Genomic DNA, 20,545 nt, shown 5'->3' with positions numbered 1-20,545 from the left:
AAGACATACTGCTTATTTAAAAGAGAAAATAGTATTCTCAAGACATACTAAACATTTAGCCTTAAGAAAAATCAGTTTAAGTTATGGTGAGATTTTCATTTTGATAGTATACATCTAAGTGTTTTGCTAAAGGTTAGCCTGGAGGTTTTTCCATTAATACTTGAAAGCATGGCTTTTTTTTTTTTTTTTTTTTTTACCCCTATGCCACTCACAAGTCTACACCTTACTGCATAAAGGTATAGTTATTGAGATAGAACATTTAATATATATTTAACTAAGTTTTTTAATGAGAATTGATTAATATATTATGTAAAATTCTTCAAAACCTATATATCTTCATCCGTCTGTTCCCTTGTGTGTTCCTGCTCAGACATGCTGGAAGCATCATCATCCGTTTGTTCACCCGAATGATATAACATCAGTGCATGTGTCTTATGAGTTATGGTAACAGTGCAGGGTCCCTGTGCCCATGGCTCTCCATCCACCTGCATTGGCATCTTTGAATTCTTCAGAATCAGCTGGTATTAAATAAAAGAGCATATATGGAATCATAACAGTTCACTCCAGTCAAAGATATTTCATTTACAACTACTGCCTACGTACTGATATAGCAAGATTTTAGCCTCCCAGTAGAGAATCTTAGTATATTGTTAGTTACACACATGAATAGGGTGTCCATAATTGAGTTATGGGGGTGCAATTTAAGTGGCAATTAACTTTTCCAAGAAAGATGAACACCAGACTCCCCGACAAACTGCAGCTTTTAAAAACAAAGACGTGGTCAGCAGCTGAGTGCCTAAGATGACACATTCACTGAAAAACTTGGGTAAAGGTAATTATAAATGCTACGTACCCTCACAGTGTGTGCCTGTCCTAGTCGAACAGGATTTGCTAATTTCACCTGAATCTGTGCACAGTGGAAAGAGCCATAAACTCCAGCAACTTCCAGCAATCCATCATCATACCTAAATTTTAGAAAAGGAGACATTTATCATCAAAAAATAGCTGTGAACACCACTGAAATAACTGTATAAAAATCTTTATATAGTCTTTGTATTAATAGGTAAAACTATAATGAAAGTGACTGATACAGTACATAAGCTTAAAACTATCCGTTTGCCTTCTGCTGCATAACAAATTCAATAAATTCTATAAAATCTTATGGCCCAGTTCTGCAGCACCTGTTCATGTGAGCAATCCCTCTGATTAATGGGACTGCTTACTTAATGATTGTATCATTGGCCCTTACACTGTAATAAAAAAGTATATATTCTAACCATTGATGCACTACATACCTTGCCAGGGGATAAGGCTCATCACCCATTCCTTCCCATAATCTACAGCCACCTCCCCAGTATCCAATATTCAGGACGATGATACCTTCCAAATTCGGCAGATCGATTCTCTCACCATCCAACTCTAGCTTTACAGATACACAACAGATTGTTAGTAAGTTACTGTGGGCCAAATTCTGCACTTGGGCATGTGCCACTTCTCTTCATGCATTAGGGTGGGCATCCCACTGAAGTCAATATGAACTGGTCCGATATGATCAGCATGTGTGTTATTTATAAAATAAATATAAACATATTAAGAAACAATATTTTTGACTTCATAATATGGTACCGTATCCTACAACCCCCATTTCTATTATTAACTAGCACATTACAGTTGCAAGGGTTTGTGACTCAGACTTGTATAGTCCCTCTGCACTGGAGCAAGTTTCACCTATACATTGGGATTTTAGCTACAGCAGGGGCTCGATCCAAAGTCCATAAATGTAAATGGGAATCTTCAATGGGCTTAGGATCAGGATGTACTGTAGTACTTTGGATCGAGCCCCTGCTGTAGCTAAAATCCCAATGTATAGGTGAAACTTGCTCCAGTGCAGAGGGACTATACAAGTTAATTTTGCTATTATATCAAAAGGTAAGCAATATACAGGTATGCTTTAAGAGGTCTCTTTGATTGTATCTAGTGGAAACTTAGGCGTTGCTTAGACTTTTTTTATTTATAAAAACTACTAGATCATTTCCATTTAAGATCCTGCTTTCTTGAGGGAGGGAGATGTATGTTCCCCAGGGAAAAAAGTGAGTCAGCGAGAGAACATAAGATACCTTACCTCAATTTTTTTGTTAAGATCTTTACATTCCTGTACTAAACAATCTTTGGTTCCATAGAAAAAATAAACAGCCTACAAAAAGTTAAAGAGAAATCAGTATCAGAAACAGAGAGAAAGACAAAGATAATTTAATTATGGTTATAAGAGCTCAATCTGAAATTCTTATGTAACATGAGATATTTGTGTATCCTCTTTGCTTTTAAGTTTTCAGGAAGGGGATGACCCAGTCATTACTACCTAGTGCAAGTAAGAGTTTTTCCTTTTAAAATAAAATCCGTACTACACTTTTAAATAGAGTTAGGCAGTGCCATTACTCCAGTCCATTAAGTTTCCAAATGACTGAGAAGCTCTACAGAGATAAATATACTTCAGACTGCTTTGCAGGTAATTAAGAACAAGAGTCTTTCCCTCTGCTTCCAGAAGGGGAGAGCAACCCAAACAGTTGGAACCTGGCTGCAAATGCACCTGACCCACCATAAGCTCCCCATGGAAGCTCCTCTACAAGAGCTCTAGGACTGAACCTCTTCTAAAACTGGGGTGGGAAGAGGTAGCGCTAAGAAGCATGTTCCATTGCTGGTACTAGAGTCCATATTCTCAGCCACTACTGTACAACCTAAAAATATGGAGTGGTAAGTAAGCCAATAGCAGCATGGTGGTGGGCCAGCAGAACAGCTGCATGGAGACAATTGACCAAGATCCCTGTGCATCTCAAGACATGTACTGCTGAAGGAGAATGAACTTCCTGACCCAGGGAGATAAACCCTGAATGCCTAATGGAACAATGAAGATGAAACTCCAGGAGCTAAACTAGAAGAGTTTCTCTTTCCCTATGTAGGAAAAATTTCACATAAGGGAAAATAGGGCCCTAATGGCAGTTTCCAAGGTTGGACGTAGCTCCAACAGTGGTAGTTACAACTGCAACAAATCAGTGGCCTGAGCTGTTTCCACGGAAGTCAAAGAGAATTTTGCCATATTACTAGAAAGCATAACTGATATTGAGCAACAACAACAAAATGGAAATACACATTAGAATAAACTAGACACTAGTAAAACACGACCTTAGATTAAGATGCAGAAAAATGTTTTGCTTGATTGCTATTAAATGTAAAAAAAATCCAAGTTGGTCTCAGACTGTTACACAAAACAGCTGATACTTAAATACTTGCATGAATTAATGGAGGCTATTTGCAGACTTTTGATTAAAGGGTGGCAATTCTCAGTATCTTTGGCAAGAAGTGGGAAATGCTATTTTATCAATCACACCTTATTAATAATTCTGCTGGAAAACAGTGAGGGAGACTTCTCACGATGCGCATGAAAGTTGAGAGCCATGAGAGCATCAGGTCCTATAGAAAAGTAGTTGTTCATTGTGAACACCTGCGGGACAACAGCTCTAGTTAAAATTATGGAGACATGAAAACAAAATCCTAGCAATATGCAAATTGAAAGTTACACGTGTGTAATCTGAAGTAGCAGATAACCAGTTCTTAGCGAATATAAAATGATTAAAGGCTCTCAGTTATACAGGTGCTTCGATGAGAATTACCCAGGGGTGGGAGAAGCACCCACGTTACAGAACAGAATTTGGTCCTCTGAAATTAAAATCGTCAAAAAGACTTTCACTGACTCTTTGCACTTATCAATACACTGCCACCACTTAAAAATTATTGTTGGATTCATGGAGTTTTGCACACACTTCTCAGCTACCCTTTGACTTCCTCAAAGAGAAAGAAAGTCCTATGATCACTTTCATAGTATCCTTTTTTTTAAAATGCTTCTTTTGGCACTTTAAGTGCTCACTGTGGCATTTTTAAAAATAAGCAGGGCTCTTGATTAATCACAGTTAACTCACTTGATTAACTCAAAAAAATTAATCGCAATTAATCACAGTTTTAATTGAACTGTTAAACAATAGAATACCAATTGAAATTTATTAAATATTTTTAGATGTTTTTCTCCATTTTCAAATATATTGATTTTAATTACAACACAGAATGCAAAGTGTATGCTGCTCACTCTATATTATTATTTTTGATTACAAATATTTGCACTGTAAAAATGATAAACAAAAGAAACCGTATTTTTCAATTCACCTCAGACAAGTACTGTAGTGCAATCTCTTTACTGTGTAAAAGTGCAACTTACAAATGTTGATTTTTTTGGTTACATAACTGCACTCAAAAACAAAACAATGCAAAACTTTAGAGCCTACAAGTCCACTCAGTCCTACTTCTTGTTCAGCCAATCGCTCAGACAAACAAGTTTGTTTACATTTACGGGAGATAATGCTGCCCACTTCTTATTTATGTCACCAGAAAGTGAGAACAGGCGTTCGCATGGGACTTTTGTTGCCAGCTTTGCAAGGTATTTACGTGCCAGATATGCTAAATATTCATATACCCCTTCATGCTTCGGTCACCATTCCAGAGGACATGCTTCCATGCTGATGATGCTTGTTAAAAAAATAATGCATTAATTAAATTTGTGAATGAACTCTTTGGTGGAGAATTGTATGTCTCCGGCTCTGTGTTTTACCCGCATTCTGCCATATATTTCATGTTATAGTAGTGTCAGATGATTATTCAGCACATGACGTTTTTTCTAAGAATACTTTTGCTGCAGATCTGACAAAACGCAAAGGAAGTACCAATGTGAGATTTCTAAAGATGGCTACAGCACTCGACCCAAGGTTTAAGAATCTGAAGTGCCTTCCAAAATCTGAGAGGGATGAGGTGTGTAGCATGCTTTCAGAAGTCTAAAAAGAGCAACACTCCGATGCGGAAACTACAGAACCTGAACCACCAATAAAGAAAATCAACTTCTGCTGGTGGCATCTGACTCAGATGATGAAAAAGAACATGGGTTGGTCCGCACTGCTTTAGATTGTTATCTAGCAGAACCCGTCATCAGCACGGACGCACGTCTTCTGGCATGGTGATTGAAGCATGAAGGGACATATGAATCTTTAGCGCATCTGGCATGTAAATATCTTGCGACGCCGGCTACAACAGTGCCATGAGAACACCTGTTCTCACTTTCGGGTGACATTGTGAACAAGAAGCGGGCAGCATTATCTCCTGCAAATGTACACAAACTTGTTTGTCTGAGTGAATGGCTGAACAAGAAATAGGACTGAGTGGACTTGTAGGTTCTAAAGTTTTACATTGTTTTATTTTTGAATGCATTTTTTTTTTTTTTTACATAATTCTACATTTTTAAGTTCAACTTTCATGATAAAGAGATTGCACTACAGTACTTGTATTAGGTGAATTGAAAACCACTTTTTTGTTTTTTTACAGTGCAAATATTTGTAATAAAAAATAAAGTGAGCACTGTACACTTTGTATTCTGTGTTATAATTGAAAATGTAGAAAACATCCAATAATATTTAAATAAATGGTATTCTATTATTAACAGTGCAATTAATCATGCGAATAATTGTTTTAACCACGCGATTAATTTTTTTAATCGCTTGACAGCCCTAAAAATAAGATAAAGGTTCTTAATGCCAGGTCTGCAAGCAAAACATGTAGCAATCTAGTAAAGAAACTGTAAATCCTGCATTTCTTTCTGTGGATCCCAACATTTTCCAGCTAACGCTGCTACTTAACTGCAATATGCAAATATAGATATATACAGTTCATTATACCTTGGAATTTCAACTAACCCTGTAACAAGTCAGATACCAACTCCCTCAAATACTATTCCAAGCCCCTCTGCTCCCTGGAGAGTAGGGCCTGATTCTTCTCTCACACTGATGAGAATTAGGGGGTAACTCTACTGATGTCAGTCCCAAAAGTGTAAAACTGATGTGAGATTAGATCACTCTTTCAAATAATTATTCACTTTACAGGCACGTTACTTATCTTTTTCATGTACCAAATGGTTATATCTTTTTTCCCTGAAACTTTCCAGAGTGGAAACACATGATTTGCCATCCTCTTCACATTTCCTATTTTATTATTCTTGTTTATTGTGAATTATAAGATTGTCATGTAGTAAGAATAGTGTTCTCAGCACTGCTGTAAACTTGCATGACAGCTTCACTTCTGTGTCAGCCAATTAACAAAGCAGTTCATTGTTTTCAATGCTCCGATGTCATTATCGTTAAAGCGTCCATCTACTTTCCTAATGTACTGTGAACCGAAGAGAAAAGCCTAGTGAACAGAGCATTGCACTGGGACACAGGAAACCTGGGTTTTATTCTTGGCTCTGTCACCGGCATGTTGCGTGACTGTGGGGGAATTATTTCACCTCCCCGTGCTTCAGTTTCCCCATCGGCAAAATAGGAATAATGATTCAGACCTCCTTTGTAAAGCTTTTTGAGATCTTCTGATGAGAAGTGCTCTATCAGCGAGGTATTATTACTCTACAACCTTCAGGCCAGGCAGTTTACTTTATTTTATTTAAAAAGCATATGCAAGTAGGAAATAAAATAATCAGTTCATACAAGCATCTGGTAAGATCCACATTTTAGCAATTTTGAAATCATACCTTTTGTTTTCTTAAATTGTAGTATCCTTTGTTTGTTACCTGAACCTTCCATCTGAAAAACAAAAGGCTATTATTTAGCCAAGTTACAGAAGATGAACTACTCTCACTGAACTCAAACTGCAATAAGAAACCAACAACTGCAATGTAAGAAATTATAATTAGAAGATGGATGTTCCTCAGAAGATTCAGAGGTTTGGTTAAATATCTAAAGGTTCAGCATTGGAGAAGCTGCTCAGCAGAGGCTCCTCCATCTCTGACATCCAGTAGCCCCTAGTTTCCCACAGGAGCAGTTACACCTGTGCGCACCTGCTGGTGCCTTGTTTGTGTTTCCTTACCAAAACTCTGCGGTCACTGCGTGTTACTGTTGATTGGTAATGCTTTCTGGAGTTTATAGATAAAATAGTCATGGTGCTGTGGGATTCACCTTTGTACTGTGTTACTTACCTGTCTAGTTTGATTCCATCTGCCTCCATTACATTTCGTAAAATTTGTTCCACTGGGACTTCTCCAGCATAACCTGCACCCCAAGCCAACGTATTAGACAGGTCATTACCTGTTCCGAGAGGTAAGATTGCAACTTGTGGAATATACCGTTCTTGTCCCTGTGACATAGAAATGGTACATTTTAGAATCTCCTTTTCTAGAGTCCTCTCCCTCCCTATTATCCCCAGAAATAGCTGAACACCATCAACAGAAAAGCTGCTTCAATGGTTATTACAGAGTGGCACAGCACGTACTGCAAGCATGGCAAATGTCAAATTTAAGCACTTGGGATCGAGAAAATATGAAAGGTTGAATTTTTAAACTAGGCAAATATCAAATGCACAAAAATAACGTATCCCCAAGTGAGCAGCCCCTTTGGAAAATATCTTGCCTTTCCCTTACTGCCTTAGCTTTCCCTCTGTAAAGCTGGTCTATCTACCTAGTTCATAGAGCTGTTGTGAGATTTAAGTTTTCAACTGTGAGAAGTAACTTGAAAAAGTGGCATCATGGTTACTGTTGTTTAATCAGGATATATATGTTTATAAGAAAAAGGATGTTTCTTCTTATTATCAGCCCTGCAACCAGGGATCTGAGAGTCAAGCTGGACTCTTTTCTCCCTTCACTTACCACCAGTAATAAAGGTTTTACAGCCCAGCCCGCAGAGGAATACCTATGTACTGCCAATGCCTGTAATGGGTTTTCAGGAGCATAACATTTTGTCAAGAACTCGGCTAAGGAGGCATGAGAGGGCCTAGAATCCAGCTCACACCATCTTAAGTATGTTAGCTCTGCAGGGCTAAGAAGACATTTTCCTCCACGTATTTCATTGTACAAGCAAATATGTCTCTCTCAAAAGAGTTCATAGGTTGATGATATGCATCATGACCCAGTCGCAGCTTTCAGTACAGTACTTTACAAAGTATTATCAGTTAACAAATATAACATTCACTTTGACTGGCTCCAGAAAATTGAGAAATGGGAATTAAATTTTTATTATCCAATTTTGTGAACTTTACCACTTGCTTTCTTTTTTCTGTAGAGAAAAGGAGCTGTGTGGATACTAGGCAGAAAGGGTGACAACTGAATTAGACATCCCAGGAGTTCTTGCTGATACCTCTTAAACTGAAAAGATGTTCTATTTAGAAACAATACTAAACACACACAGTTTCTTCACTTCTTGTCAGTAAATAATGGTAGAATGAAAACCAAATATTTAATAATTTATCTACTTCTGTCCCTTAATCTCTTTCTAAAGTCACAATCTGCAATTGTGCCATTATTTTTAGTAGCTTTAGAAGCTGAATACTTTTGGTGAGAAATAAGTAGCCAGAGCAGAACCGTACTATATTAATGAGTCTATTAACAGCAAATTAAATTTCTCTTTAGATGACAAAGGAATGCATAAAATAGGCTACACTCTGTGAGCAGAATGGCTTCTAAGTTAAATGTTCAACGTCTGTATCTCTTTATTGTACATAAGCTACTTTACAAATACTTTTCTTAATAGGTTTACTCTGAAAGATAGGAATGACCCATATCCAGATAAGAGATTAGGGCTTACACTTTGGCCACTTACAAAAGTTATTTCACCACAATACATGCAAAGGTATTCAAACGCAATACCTTTATCTTCATTTCATCAATTGCATCCAGGACCCAGCCCACTGTGCCATCCCCACCACAAACAAGTACCCTAGCAGAATTATAAGGCAGCAAGGTACAAAGCTGGAGTGCTTTGGCAGGTGAAATTTTGCTCAGATCAAAAACCTATGAACAAATGAAAATAAAAATGTCTAAGTTAAGACACACAACACAGGGTTTACTTCACAGATCAAAACATCTTCACTTTTATATATCAGGACGCAAACTGATCATAATAAGTTCCAGTCAACTACACTGGCAAATGATCATACCAACGACCAAATCCTACTCAGAGTCATGTGAGTAGTTACTTCAGTGAATATTCATATTAACAAAGCAAGTAGGATTTTGCCCCAAGATAATTTTTTTTAAAATCCATTAATGTCAATCCTTCACTTTTACAAGAACCAAAAGTAATGAAATAAAAAATGGTTTAAAAAAAAAAAAAAAAAGACAAAATTCAGTTTGTAAGAGTTTATTCATTGAGACTAAAAAAAATATCAATGCCAAGAGTAAACAAAGACCTTAAATTCAGACTAGGAGAAGTCATTAAAGGCTCTTGCTTTGAACTTTGGAGGAAGAGAATTAAGATGTAGTCAGGAAGTCTAGGAACAGCTATGTTACGTCAGAACATCCTGTGCCTTCCCAGTTGAGTTTAAGGGACAATGGCAACACAGAGAGCAACACAGGAAAATAGCCAGATGTATTGCCATCTTCACAAGTAAAGTTAGGATTTCAAAAGTTTCAAAAGAATCACATCAAACCCATATAGTCTACTAAGGACCGTTGCACCAGACAGAGTGACCCCGTGATGGTGTCGCACAACGCATCATACAGTGAAAAGAAAAAAATAAGAGTTATGATTTTACTTATGATTTAAAGTGTTTTTTAAATTGTTCCCTATCTTAAAAGCCTCATACCTTCCTGAATGAATAGGATACTTATGGAAAATAAAAGCAGTGAGGGGATTATTGCAAGTTCAACTTCTATAAATCTTGGTGACACCTAGCTCCTTATCAAACTCATTGTTTAAAAAAAAAAAAAAAAAAAAAGAGCTCCTTCCTTAAGTTGCATTTGCAGATCCGTGCTAAAATCCTCGTGTCCATTTTTCTTCAAATGAGAACTGCACCAATCTGTTTCCTTAGCTGGAGATTTGTATCAAACTGCTTAAAAAGATCCTGTAGTCCATATATAAGCAAAATGCTGGTGATCTTAATTGAGACTTTAGGTTATTACATAGTTATGGCTTTTCCCCACAATTACCTGAACTGGGTTTAAGAGAATCTTAAGCTCGCCCAACAATGTTTCACCCATGTTGTTTCCACTACGAGTATTAGCCAGGATTATTATTGGGGTCCAGTGTTTACCATAGGAGGATGCCAACTGCAGAAAGAAAAAATTTCCATATGTACACAAATGTGACAAACCTGAAAGGAATGAGGGGCTTTGAATTCCAACTTCATTCCCCATTCACACAAAGACAGGAAAAATGAATTACTCCATAATTTTAAATAAAAAGTTGTTAATTCCCTCTTTATAGTGAGTACAGAAACAAGCAACCTTTGCAAATAAGTGATAAGTTTTACAACTTATTTTAACCAGTAGCATTCCCAGTCAATGAAGATTTAGTTGAAAGTGTCAAAATACAGCTACTAAAAGTCATTGCATTTTTGTGTTTTTTCATAGTTTCTTGTTGCCACTTTTGCGAATCATCATTTGCAACAAGAGCTTTCAAACAGTTCCTCCCTTCCTTCTACACCTGGATCTTGCAATGAAATCACATCTCCATAGCAGCCTTGAGGTCTTAAACCCAGGACTATACTCTCATGGAAGAATCAAAACATGGTTTAGGACAGATAATGCTTTTGTTCAAACACAAATGATTTCCATAATAGAGGGATATACAGAAAATTATCAGCAAAGTTGAACATATCTACAAATAGCTTTTATCAAATTTACACAAACATGCAAGTTCCCCTCTAAATCGACTTCATGTTTTCAGTACTGCTAACCTCAAGGGTTCAAATACCATGAGTCAGAACCAAAGATAAAAAGAGAAGAAAATCTTGCTTTTTGTCTGTCTTCTGATTTTGACCTCCCCTGTGAATACCCTAATTTGCGTGTGAGAATTACAGGTTGAAAATTCAACCTTGAATCATACACAATAATGCAGGCCCCAACTCCCTTTCCCCTCACCTTCGCTGCCCAGTCCTCCAGGCTCCCTACTGGCACACTCCTGCAGCCATCCCAATTCCCCAGCATGCTCCCATAGCCTGCTCTCCCCTTCACCTCCTGCCAACCTGAAAGCCCCCACTTCCCCAACTTCTCCTCTGGCCAGATCCAGCAGCTGCCCCATGTCTTCAACCTGCAGGGAGGAAGTTTGCTCTGTGCTCCGACATCCAATAACTCTCCTTTCCTGCGCTGGGCTTGTGGGGATAGCAAGGCTAAGACTACTAAGCTTGGAGCGGGGCCGGCTCTGCTGTCCTGGAATCTGCCCTGCTCAGAGCATACGGGTTGGCTGCCTGTGGCATAAACATCACAGTAGCCTATAAAGGCTGAAGGGGGAAGTGCAGGCACCTCAGGTAAAATTTCTGAGCTGCTTGTGTTTTATCACAAGAGCCTCCTAAAATTGGTCTGAAATCATTCATAGATTTTAAGGCCAGAAGGGACCATTAGAACATCTAGTTTAATCTCCTGTATATCATAGGCCACTAAATTTCACCTAGTTAGTCCTGTAACCAGCCCATTAACTTCTATTTGACTGATTCCTATCTTCCAGAAAGGCATCCAGTTTTGATTTGAAGACATCAAGAGATGGAGAATCCACCACTTTCCTTGGCAGTTTGCTCCAATGGTTAAATCGCTCTCACTGTTAAATTCAAAGTAAAAATAAGGCACACGTTTTTGTCTGGCACAGCTTCCAGCCACCAGTTCTCGTTCTGCCTTTCTCCACAAGACAGAATAGCCCTTTTGTACAGGTATTTTCTCCTTGTAATGTACTTATACACTAGTCAAGTTACTTATCTTCTTTTTGTTACTCTGTTTAGTTTAAGCTCTTTAAGTCTCTCACTGTCAGGCATTTTCTTCAGCCCTTAAATCATTTTTTTTTGCAGCTCTATTCTGCACTTTCTCCAGTTTTCCCCCAACATCTTTTTTAAACCGTAAACACCGGAACTGTACATAGTGTTCTCGTATCAGCCTCACCGATGGCATATGCAGAAATAAATTCACCTTGCTCCTCTTTTATTCACTACTCCCGTTTATACATACAAGGATCCCATTAGCCCTTTCGCCACAGCATCGCTCTAGGGAGTTCATATTGAGTTGAGTTGCTTGCTCACTATGATCCCTAAATCCTTTGAGTCATTAATTTCCAGGGTACAGTCCCCCAATCACGAAACTCGTGGTGGTACTGCGAGTGTTGACACTCTGCATTATTCAATACACTCTATTTTGGTACACAGAAAATATTTTTATTTGACAGCTGTACCTCTTTGAAGAGTCAGTCTGTTTTCACAGTATTTAATTTTTGGGTACAATGGAAGTTTATTCTCTAACAGGCTTATTCTTATCAGGTATCCCTTAAAAAAGACTTTATAGGATTTCTCTCCAATATCTACAGTAGTGGCTTGGAGCATGGAAACAGTTTTCTTTTAAATGGCTCTGTTTACAGATTTTGCTAAAGATTTAATGAATATTCTCTAACATATAACAGGGAATTGAGCATAAATTACTTTTGGAATTTTTGACTAAAGATGATTATGGGATTTAAACAGTTGTGGTTAAGATGTTTAAGAAAGCAAGGTACTATAGCCTCAGTGTCACCTCAGAAAATTAAATGCAAAAATCTGTTCAATCTCAACCAGGATGTTAATAAAATGACTAATAAATTCAAATCAACACACTGAGCATTTACGTATTCAAACACTTATTCAGTGTATAACCACCAACATGTCATTGCACTTAATATTTAGAATTATGTATTATAAAAATAACGATAAAGTTACCTTTCCATAATCAGTTCTTTTATCCTTACGTATCTGATTAATGGTGGATAAGTAATATGGTGGAATAATTAAGTTTCTGAATTCTCCAAAACGACACTTCTCGCTCTTTAAAGAACTCTGCATGCAATCATCATGTACAGTGTGCTGACACCAAACGCACCTGAAAATAGAAACAAAAAGAGTCCAAATGGTGGTTTGACTTGATTTCTAACCAACTGTTTGGATTGAAAGGTTGAGTTTACTTATATAGGGCTATGCAAAAACACTTTGTAAAGTAAAGTATGTTAATACAGCACAAGTTATGCAATGGGATCACAAAATAATACTGTAGAACTTGCCTTAAAATACGGTACTTTATCAACAGCACTTACACACTTAGAAATGTGCAGGGTCTAATACAGAAAAACTAGCCGTCCTTTACTTAGAGAATTAACAGAAGAGAGTAAACATGGTCCAAAAATATATTTTTATTACCCAAACTAGGGGACACCCTAGCAGGCATCAGACTGATTATTGGGAGAATCCTGGTACAATCAAACTTCATAACTGCTTCTCCTAGAGTACGGAAAGATCCTTCAGAAAATAATGATATATAATCATGTTTTTGGTTTTGAATCCCTACAGTAATATTCTGGAACAACTGAAAAAGCAATGTAAAATAGATTAAGTGTTAAAAAGATTTAGAAAAAATTGTGTTTCTAAAATGCATAATCCAAGTGATTTATATACAATATTTTTAATGTTGTAATGGGCCAGGTGGCAATTACTTTTTATTCTTTTTGATTATTGCCCCAAGATCCTTGACATCTGTGGAACACTAGCATCAGTACAGGGAACTAAACATAGCCAACATAGTAAGGTTAGAAAGCAAAGGACAAAGCCAAGCAAGGACGGGAGCAGTGGATGAATCTATCCCCACAAAAGGAACAGGAGTACTTGTGGCACTTACAGACTAACAAATTTATTTGAGCATAAGCTTTCGTGGGCTACAGCCCACTTCATCGGATGCATGAATGGAACATATAGTAAGGAGATATATATACACATACCAAACGCTAATTAATTAAGAGAAAACTTTTGTAATCAAGATAGCCCATTACAGACAGTTTGACAAGATTAGCCTCTTAGAGTTGGTAGGACAACTCCCATCTTTTCATGTTCTCTGTATGGTTATATAGAGAGATGAAAAACCAGAAGATGATGGAGAAAGTTTATAATGGTGATTGTGGAGATATATATACACATACCAAACGCTAATTAATTAAGAGAAAACTTTTGTAATCAAGATAGCCCATTACAGACAGTTTGACAAGATTAGCCTCTTAGAGTTGGTAGGACAACTCCCATCTTTTCATGTTCTCTGTATGGTTATATAGAGAGATGAAAAACCAGAAGATGATGGAGAAAGTTTATAATGGTGATTGTGGAGATGCAGCATGAGACTGCAGCACACTATAGCATAATTTTTTAATTCACAAACAACCATTAATTTTAAAATTGGTAGAGAGCAGCGGAGCTGATAAGTCTGAGAAAAACTCAGAGCAGATTTGTAGGAACCATGGGACAAATGAGTTATTAGAGGGTACTCTTGGATTTTACGTGCAGTGACCACAACTTCGAATATATTGGAGCTTATTAGACCTGATCTTCAAGACAGACAAAAAGAGTATTAGTGGGATGAAATTAAGAAAATAAAAAATTCAGACTGAATAGTAAGAAAAACCCAGCTCCTCCTCAAAGAAGCTTGGCACATTAAAACTAGACTGGACAAAGCACTAGTAAATGTACTGTAGGGAAGAGTTCCACACTGACAGAGATGTGGACTAGCTGGCCAAGTAGGTCGTTTCCACTTCTAATGTCCCCATACGATACATTAGAAAACCAAATACTTTTCTTAAACTGTGAAGTTTAGAAGTCATGCATTCTTGAACTCTAACACAGAGCTTTGTAGGGTATGAAACAAATATTCTCTCATAATGATATAAGATAGGAGGCAAGTGTATTTAAGGTTCTCAATATCACATTGCTCATAATAATCATCAAGTCCAAGTAACTACATCACATGCAATTCCCTAAATAGACAAAACTGGCATAAACTGTCAGTAGATAATTTACTACCTGCCTTGAGATGAAGTTGTTTCTCTCCCCCCCCCCATATACATATTTTCTGATCAAATAACTACTCCTTCTCTTCTCCCTTCTATTGGACTTACAAACCCACAGTGACATAAAGGAGAGAAAACCGAGGATCGTTACCACATAGGAAAATGGATCTGGGCTTTTCTGACATTTATTCCTGTTTCAATAACAAACATTTAATAGGTGGAAAGCACAACTTATACTGTTGTATCTTACTTTTTTAAACTAGCGTTTACTGTTGCTACTGCCAGCACAACTGAACAGGCAAATATAGAAAAACTGCTGACATGCTATCAATTAACTCTTCACTCCTTTCTTCTCACTGCCTAACTTCTATATTAAAAAAAGTGAATGTAGACAGCACACTACACTGTGCACACAGTCTTGGGCTGGAATACATGAGCATTGATAGCATGGAGTGTGAAGAAAGTCAAGACGTTTATTCCCAAGGAACTGGGAATAGACTCAAATAGGCAGATATCAAAATATAACTAGAAAAGTTTCAGACCTTTGGACAACTTGACAAAACAGCATCCTGGAACAATATTTACTTCCATCTAAAAACAGAGCAGATATTTATAGCTTTAACCAAGTAGGAAAAAAACTATTTTTTGTGTGCACTCATTAAAAAAAAAATACTCCAGGTATACTTATAGCAAACTGATTACTATTAAATATTACAAGACACACTACATAGTCATAACTCATTACAAAAACAAAACTGAACAAGTTCTCTGTAGGTTTAAGGAGAACAGACGTGCTTCAAATCCACTACTGAAAGGTCACCGTCAACTCAAGTTTGGCCAAATATTTAGGATTTTGTAAAAATGAGCTTTTACAAAATGTAAAACCAATGGAAACATTAACGTGTTTTGTAATTCCAAGAGAAACAGTTGCTATAAGCAAATAAATATTCCCTTACACAGCTGGCAACACAAACACTGCAGAATTGAAAACCTGAAAGTGAAAGTGTAAATAGCTCCATTAATTTTCATTAACTGAAAAAAGACATTTCAAATAGTAAAAAATAAACTGAATTTCAAAAATGCTTTTTAATTTAACAATTTAGTGTTAGTAAGAAGATAATAAATTTGTAAATAATGTCATTTTTCAAAAGTTGACAGCATCCCTTTAAATCCTAAACTCTAAGAGTTGTACAGCATTATGCAAAGCTGTAGCACAAAAATCCCACAGCACATAGTTGCTCAGCAATTTAACCTATTCCTACAGCTGTCCTGATGAGAGACAATATAGGAGGAAATATTATAATACCTATTGCCATCCTCTGCAGAAGGCTAATCCTGGTTCACCACATCCAAAAACCTGATTTAAGCAGCTGTGGAAGCTATTTTTGGAGTCCCTCCGTTAATCCAGCTCTTATAACCATGGACACTGACATTCCTGATGGCTGACCATTTCTTTTCATTGCTGGCCATGAATCCTGCCCTCAACCAAACACACTTGAGGCTCCTTACAGATGAGATAGTTGTTTGCTCTTCTGGAGCTCTACTCGCTTACAAGGTGTCACATAAGAGCTGGGTAAAAATAGGTAGCAAGTATAATCGAGGAAAGAAGTAATTCCTTTGTAACATTATAGACACAATTATACTTTCTCTACCATCCTATGCACCTACTCTCATCTGTGTCAAAGACAGGGCCGGCTCCAGGCACCAGCCCAGCAAGCAGGTGCTTGGGGCGGCCAAGGGGAAGGGGCGGCACGTCGGGCTGTTCTGCGGCAATTTGGCGGATCCCTCTCGGAAGGAAGCACCTGCCGCCGAAGAAGAAAGGGACGCGGTGGAGCTGCCACTGGAGTGCCGCCGATCGCAACTGCGATCGCGGCTTCCCCCCCCCCCGCCGCTTGGGGCGGCAAAAACCCTGGAGCCGGTCCTGGTCAAAGCTATTTAATTGAACAATAGAGGGAAGTCAGTCATGGGTTTTTCAGAAATTAGCAGTTGCTGAAAAGATTATCTAAGAGTAGGTCCCTTGGAAAATTCAGAATACAACTGAGCTGTAATAGTAGATTTAATTTAAGAGTAAGTACTGAACCCCAAACTTTCAGTGTGAAGCTCGCACGGCTGCTGACAATGTGCAAGACAATTGCAATGTCCAGCCATACAGCTGGACAGACAGTGGAGGTACTCCAGGAATATCCATCTGCTGCTAGGGCAGGTTTTACGCTGAAAGAGTTCAGACAGTGCAGTTACTAATGAACAAATATGCCAGATCTGTACATACTTTGCTTGGGATCAACACTCTATTTTCTTTATCATACAAGCTGACTGCCAAAATATGTTTTTGAAGGCTACTGTTCATTTTGAGACCATTTGAAATCTCCAGCTCAACTTTTTGCTACCATCCCTTCAACAATGACTCACTGTTTCCTTAATACCAACACACTAATTATTTTTAGAAAAATAAAAGAATACTATGCATACTATGGAAGACAATTAACCTCAATCTTATTTTTTGTGTATCCCTCTCTCCTTCTCTCTTGTTTGCTATAATCTCTCCATGTCACAGTATGTATGTCACTGAAATTGTAAACCCTTCGGCGTAAAATGCTGTGTCCTCATTCTCTATACAAAGTACCATGCACAGTTAATTATAGCACTATGCAGACATCTTAAATAAATACTGTACATTATTTCCTGAAATCATGGAAGAAAATGAAACTTGAGAAACACAAAAATTCAACTGGAGGGAAAAGAGACAGGAAGAAAAGATGGGAAACAGATACAATTTATATTGTAAACTGCAGATGAATCACACAACAGTGCAACCAGTATTAAATAAATGATTGCCAAGACTGAATGAGAGTTTGACAGTAGAAGAATAGCAGTTTTATACATAGAAATATATTAATTGACTATTCGTCCATGCTGCTGTACAGCTTCAGAGCCTGGCAAAAGATTCCTAAGGTGGTTCTTCTAATTAGCTTGCCTCATGAAAACTACCTGAGTAAGTAAATATGAAGCAGCAGGCACCTGTCCATCCCAAAGTATAATGTCTCAGTTACAGTGATGTAAATCCAGAGTATGTCCAGTGAAGTCAATGGAGTTACACTGGATTAACTGAAAACAGAACTTGGTCCATGAGGATAATATTTACAGAACCAACTCCATGACATTCATCAGGTTGACTAGTACCTTACTCTACAAGTAGTCCCATTGAAATCAACAAAAGCTAATTTCAAGGTACTGAGATAACTTTTGATTTGATATTATAGATATTTATATTATAAGGTAACCATAAGCTAATGGGTGACATTTTAAGAATTCCGCATTAACTTTCAGGGGGAGTTCTGCTTACTACAAATAATAATAATATTGTACAATAGCACTAGGCGACCTACTCATGGACCAGGACTCCATTGTTCTAGATGCTGTACAGACACAGAACAAAAAGAGAGTCCCTACCACAAGGAGCTTACAATATAGCAGGGGTCGGCAACCTCTAGCACGCTCCTCACCAGGGTAAGCACCCTGGCGGGCCGGGCCAGTTTGTTTACCTGCCGCATCCGCAGGTTCGGCCGATCGCGGCTCCCACTGGCCGCGGTTCGCCGCTCTGGGCCAATGGGGGCGGCGGGAAGCAGCGCGGGCCGAGGGATGTGCTGGCCGCGGCTTCCTGCCGCCCCCATTGGCCTGGGACGGCGAACCGCAGCCAGTGGGAGCCGCGATCGGCTGAACCTGCGGATGCGGCAGGTAAACAAACTGGCCCGGCCCGCCAGGGTGCTTACCCTGGCGAGCTGCGTGCCAGAGGTTGCTGACCCCTGCAATATAGTCTTAGGAGGATTGAACCCCATTTGCACCTATACTTGTTTAATTTAGACTGTGTTTTGTCGTAAGTCCAGGCCCCAATCCTGCAAAGATTTCTGCACCTACTTAACTTCATGCACTGTGAGTCATTCTCTTTAAGTCAATACGACTACTCATAGTGTGTAAAGTTAAACAAATTATAAATTGTTGCAGGAGCAGGCCGTACGTTGTAAGCTCTCTGGGGCAGGGACTGTCTTACTACATGCCTGTACAACATCTAGCAAAATACAGCCTTAATTCTTGATTGGGGGCCTTAGGTGCTACAGTAATAGAAATAATAATAAAATAGATGACAGTGAGCTATGCTTTACCCACAACTTATGACTCCATTCTCCCACCTTTACTCACGCTGAATAGCACCTTATCATAAGCAGTCTCATTGATGATAGGCCCTGTGAGAAATTCTAACAGAGCTTCATGCTTGACAAATTGCTTGAACTATTCTAGCATTTCATTTAGCAGCAAGGTGACCAAATATTGCCACAGCAATTACAATAATGACATGATACTGTACTTCCTGCATATGCAAGCACATTCCTCCGCTGTACCTGTAGTCACAGAGCTTGGGCTGGGTGCCACACTGCTGCTTGCATACGACACAATAGCTGCACAGTGGGACGTTGCCTCGGATCCAGTGATGTGCCATAGAGGTGTGGGGTTCACCATCACTCCTCATCATAATCTCCTTGCAGAGGAAATGTTGGTCGGCCTTCTTGAGACACCCTTCGTGGACACACAGCCCACAGCAGCTGCAAAAAGCTCCCTGAAGAATGTGTTGGGCACACACACAGCAATAGGTGGGCTGGCCAAAGAGATCTGTGTAGTGCCAGTCGTGCTTGCTCTGGCGGAAGATGTCTCGCCTCAGCACCTGCCTCCGGGATCGCTGGAAGCTGCACCACAAGGTGATCACTACCGGCAGGATCACTGAGCACAGAGTCCAAAAGGCCAAACTCCAGTCCGCAAACACTCCTGAGGAGGGAGGACCGCTGTTTTCCTCCCCTTCCATCTCTTATGGATTTTAGCTTTCCCTGTCTAAATGGTCAAATTAAACAAGACAAGTAGGGCTAACTTGGGGCTCGCTTCCCAATTCAGGGATACTGTGGGTGGGTTTAGGAACCATCCTTTATTGTATGCTTTAACTTTTCCCCTATTATTATTATACTCCCTTTCCTCCCCCCGAAGCCTGACTCACAACTCATCAGACTGGATACCCTACACTTGTTATCATGATAATTAACCTCTGCTTTTCTTTCCACCCTGGTATTATCCCAAAACCCTCTCTTTCCCCTTCTGGCCTGATATACCAATTACTATCAGAACGCACCCTTCTTGTGAGACACCTGCTCCGACAAACGATCAGCCTCACTTTTCCTGATATAAATAGCCTTATTCTCCCAATAACTCCCTTCCCCCCACGCCACAAAAGGGGGTCTGATAATTAACCTCTCCTCTTCTTAATTCAGGTAATACCCCTAGCCCAAGAGCTGGTCTAACATCTACGACATCCCCCCTTTTAAACTATTTACTCCCCCCAGCCTCCGTGTCCATCAAGTCTAGCTTTAATTCCCCCTCCCGTGAAAGCCCGGGTATTATACTGACCCCCCCCCACTCTAACAACCCCCCAACAACCTCCTTCTCTTGGGCTTTCTCTCCACCCCCCCCCAGCTCTTCTCTTTCCCTCCCCCCCAACGCCACCCTTCCCCCACTGCCTAGGATAATTACCCCTCCCCCCAGGGACGATGACCTTGGGGGGGAGGGGGAATTAGGTAGCTACCTTGTTATAACCTCCTCCCTCCCCAGCCCTGGACACTCCCCTCCCTCAAAGTAGCTTCCGCCCCACCAGC

At 39.1% G+C, this 20,545-nt stretch overlaps 1 protein-coding gene across 1 annotated transcript; it reads right to left on the bottom strand.

Moving 5' to 3' along the window:
* Nucleotides 1–203: 203 nt before the first annotated feature.
* DGKE (diacylglycerol kinase epsilon) lies at nucleotides 204–19,707 on the bottom strand. The gene is made up of 11 exons (XM_065415951.1): nucleotides 19,250–19,707; nucleotides 12,748–12,907; nucleotides 10,004–10,123; nucleotides 8,723–8,866; nucleotides 7,061–7,218; nucleotides 6,617–6,668; nucleotides 3,386–3,499; nucleotides 2,123–2,194; nucleotides 1,296–1,423; nucleotides 854–965; nucleotides 204–518 (listed from the first exon to the last, which is right to left on the bottom strand). Exons 1-11 carry the CDS (start codon nucleotides 19,705–19,707, stop codon nucleotides 327–329), a joined length of 1,710 nt encoding a protein of 569 aa, XP_065272023.1. The 3' UTR covers nucleotides 204–326.
* Between the last annotated feature and the right edge of the window lie 838 nt (nucleotides 19,708–20,545).

The sequence above is a fragment of the Emys orbicularis genome, chromosome 13 (assembly GCF_028017835.1).
Source record: "Emys orbicularis isolate rEmyOrb1 chromosome 13, rEmyOrb1.hap1, whole genome shotgun sequence".
NCBI classification, from domain to species: Eukaryota; Metazoa; Chordata; order Testudines; family Emydidae; genus Emys; species Emys orbicularis.
Note: the sequence above shows the minus strand (reverse complement) of the source record. Positions and strands in the feature narration are given on the sequence as shown.

Excerpts from the sequence above, each read along its gene's own strand:
- DGKE (XM_065415951.1), bottom strand. The coding sequence starts at position 19,707 with ATGGAAGGGGAGGAAAACAGCGGTCCTCCCTCCTCAGGAGTGTTTGCG. Across the intron at positions 3,500-6,616 it reads ACAATTTAAGAAAACAAAAG|GTGTTCACAATGAACAACTA; the intron begins GTATGATTTCAA and ends GTTGTCCCGCAG. Across the intron at positions 966-1,295 it reads GAGCCTTATCCCCTGGCAAG|GTATGATGATGGATTGCTGG; the intron begins GTATGTAGTGCA and ends TCTAAAATTTAG.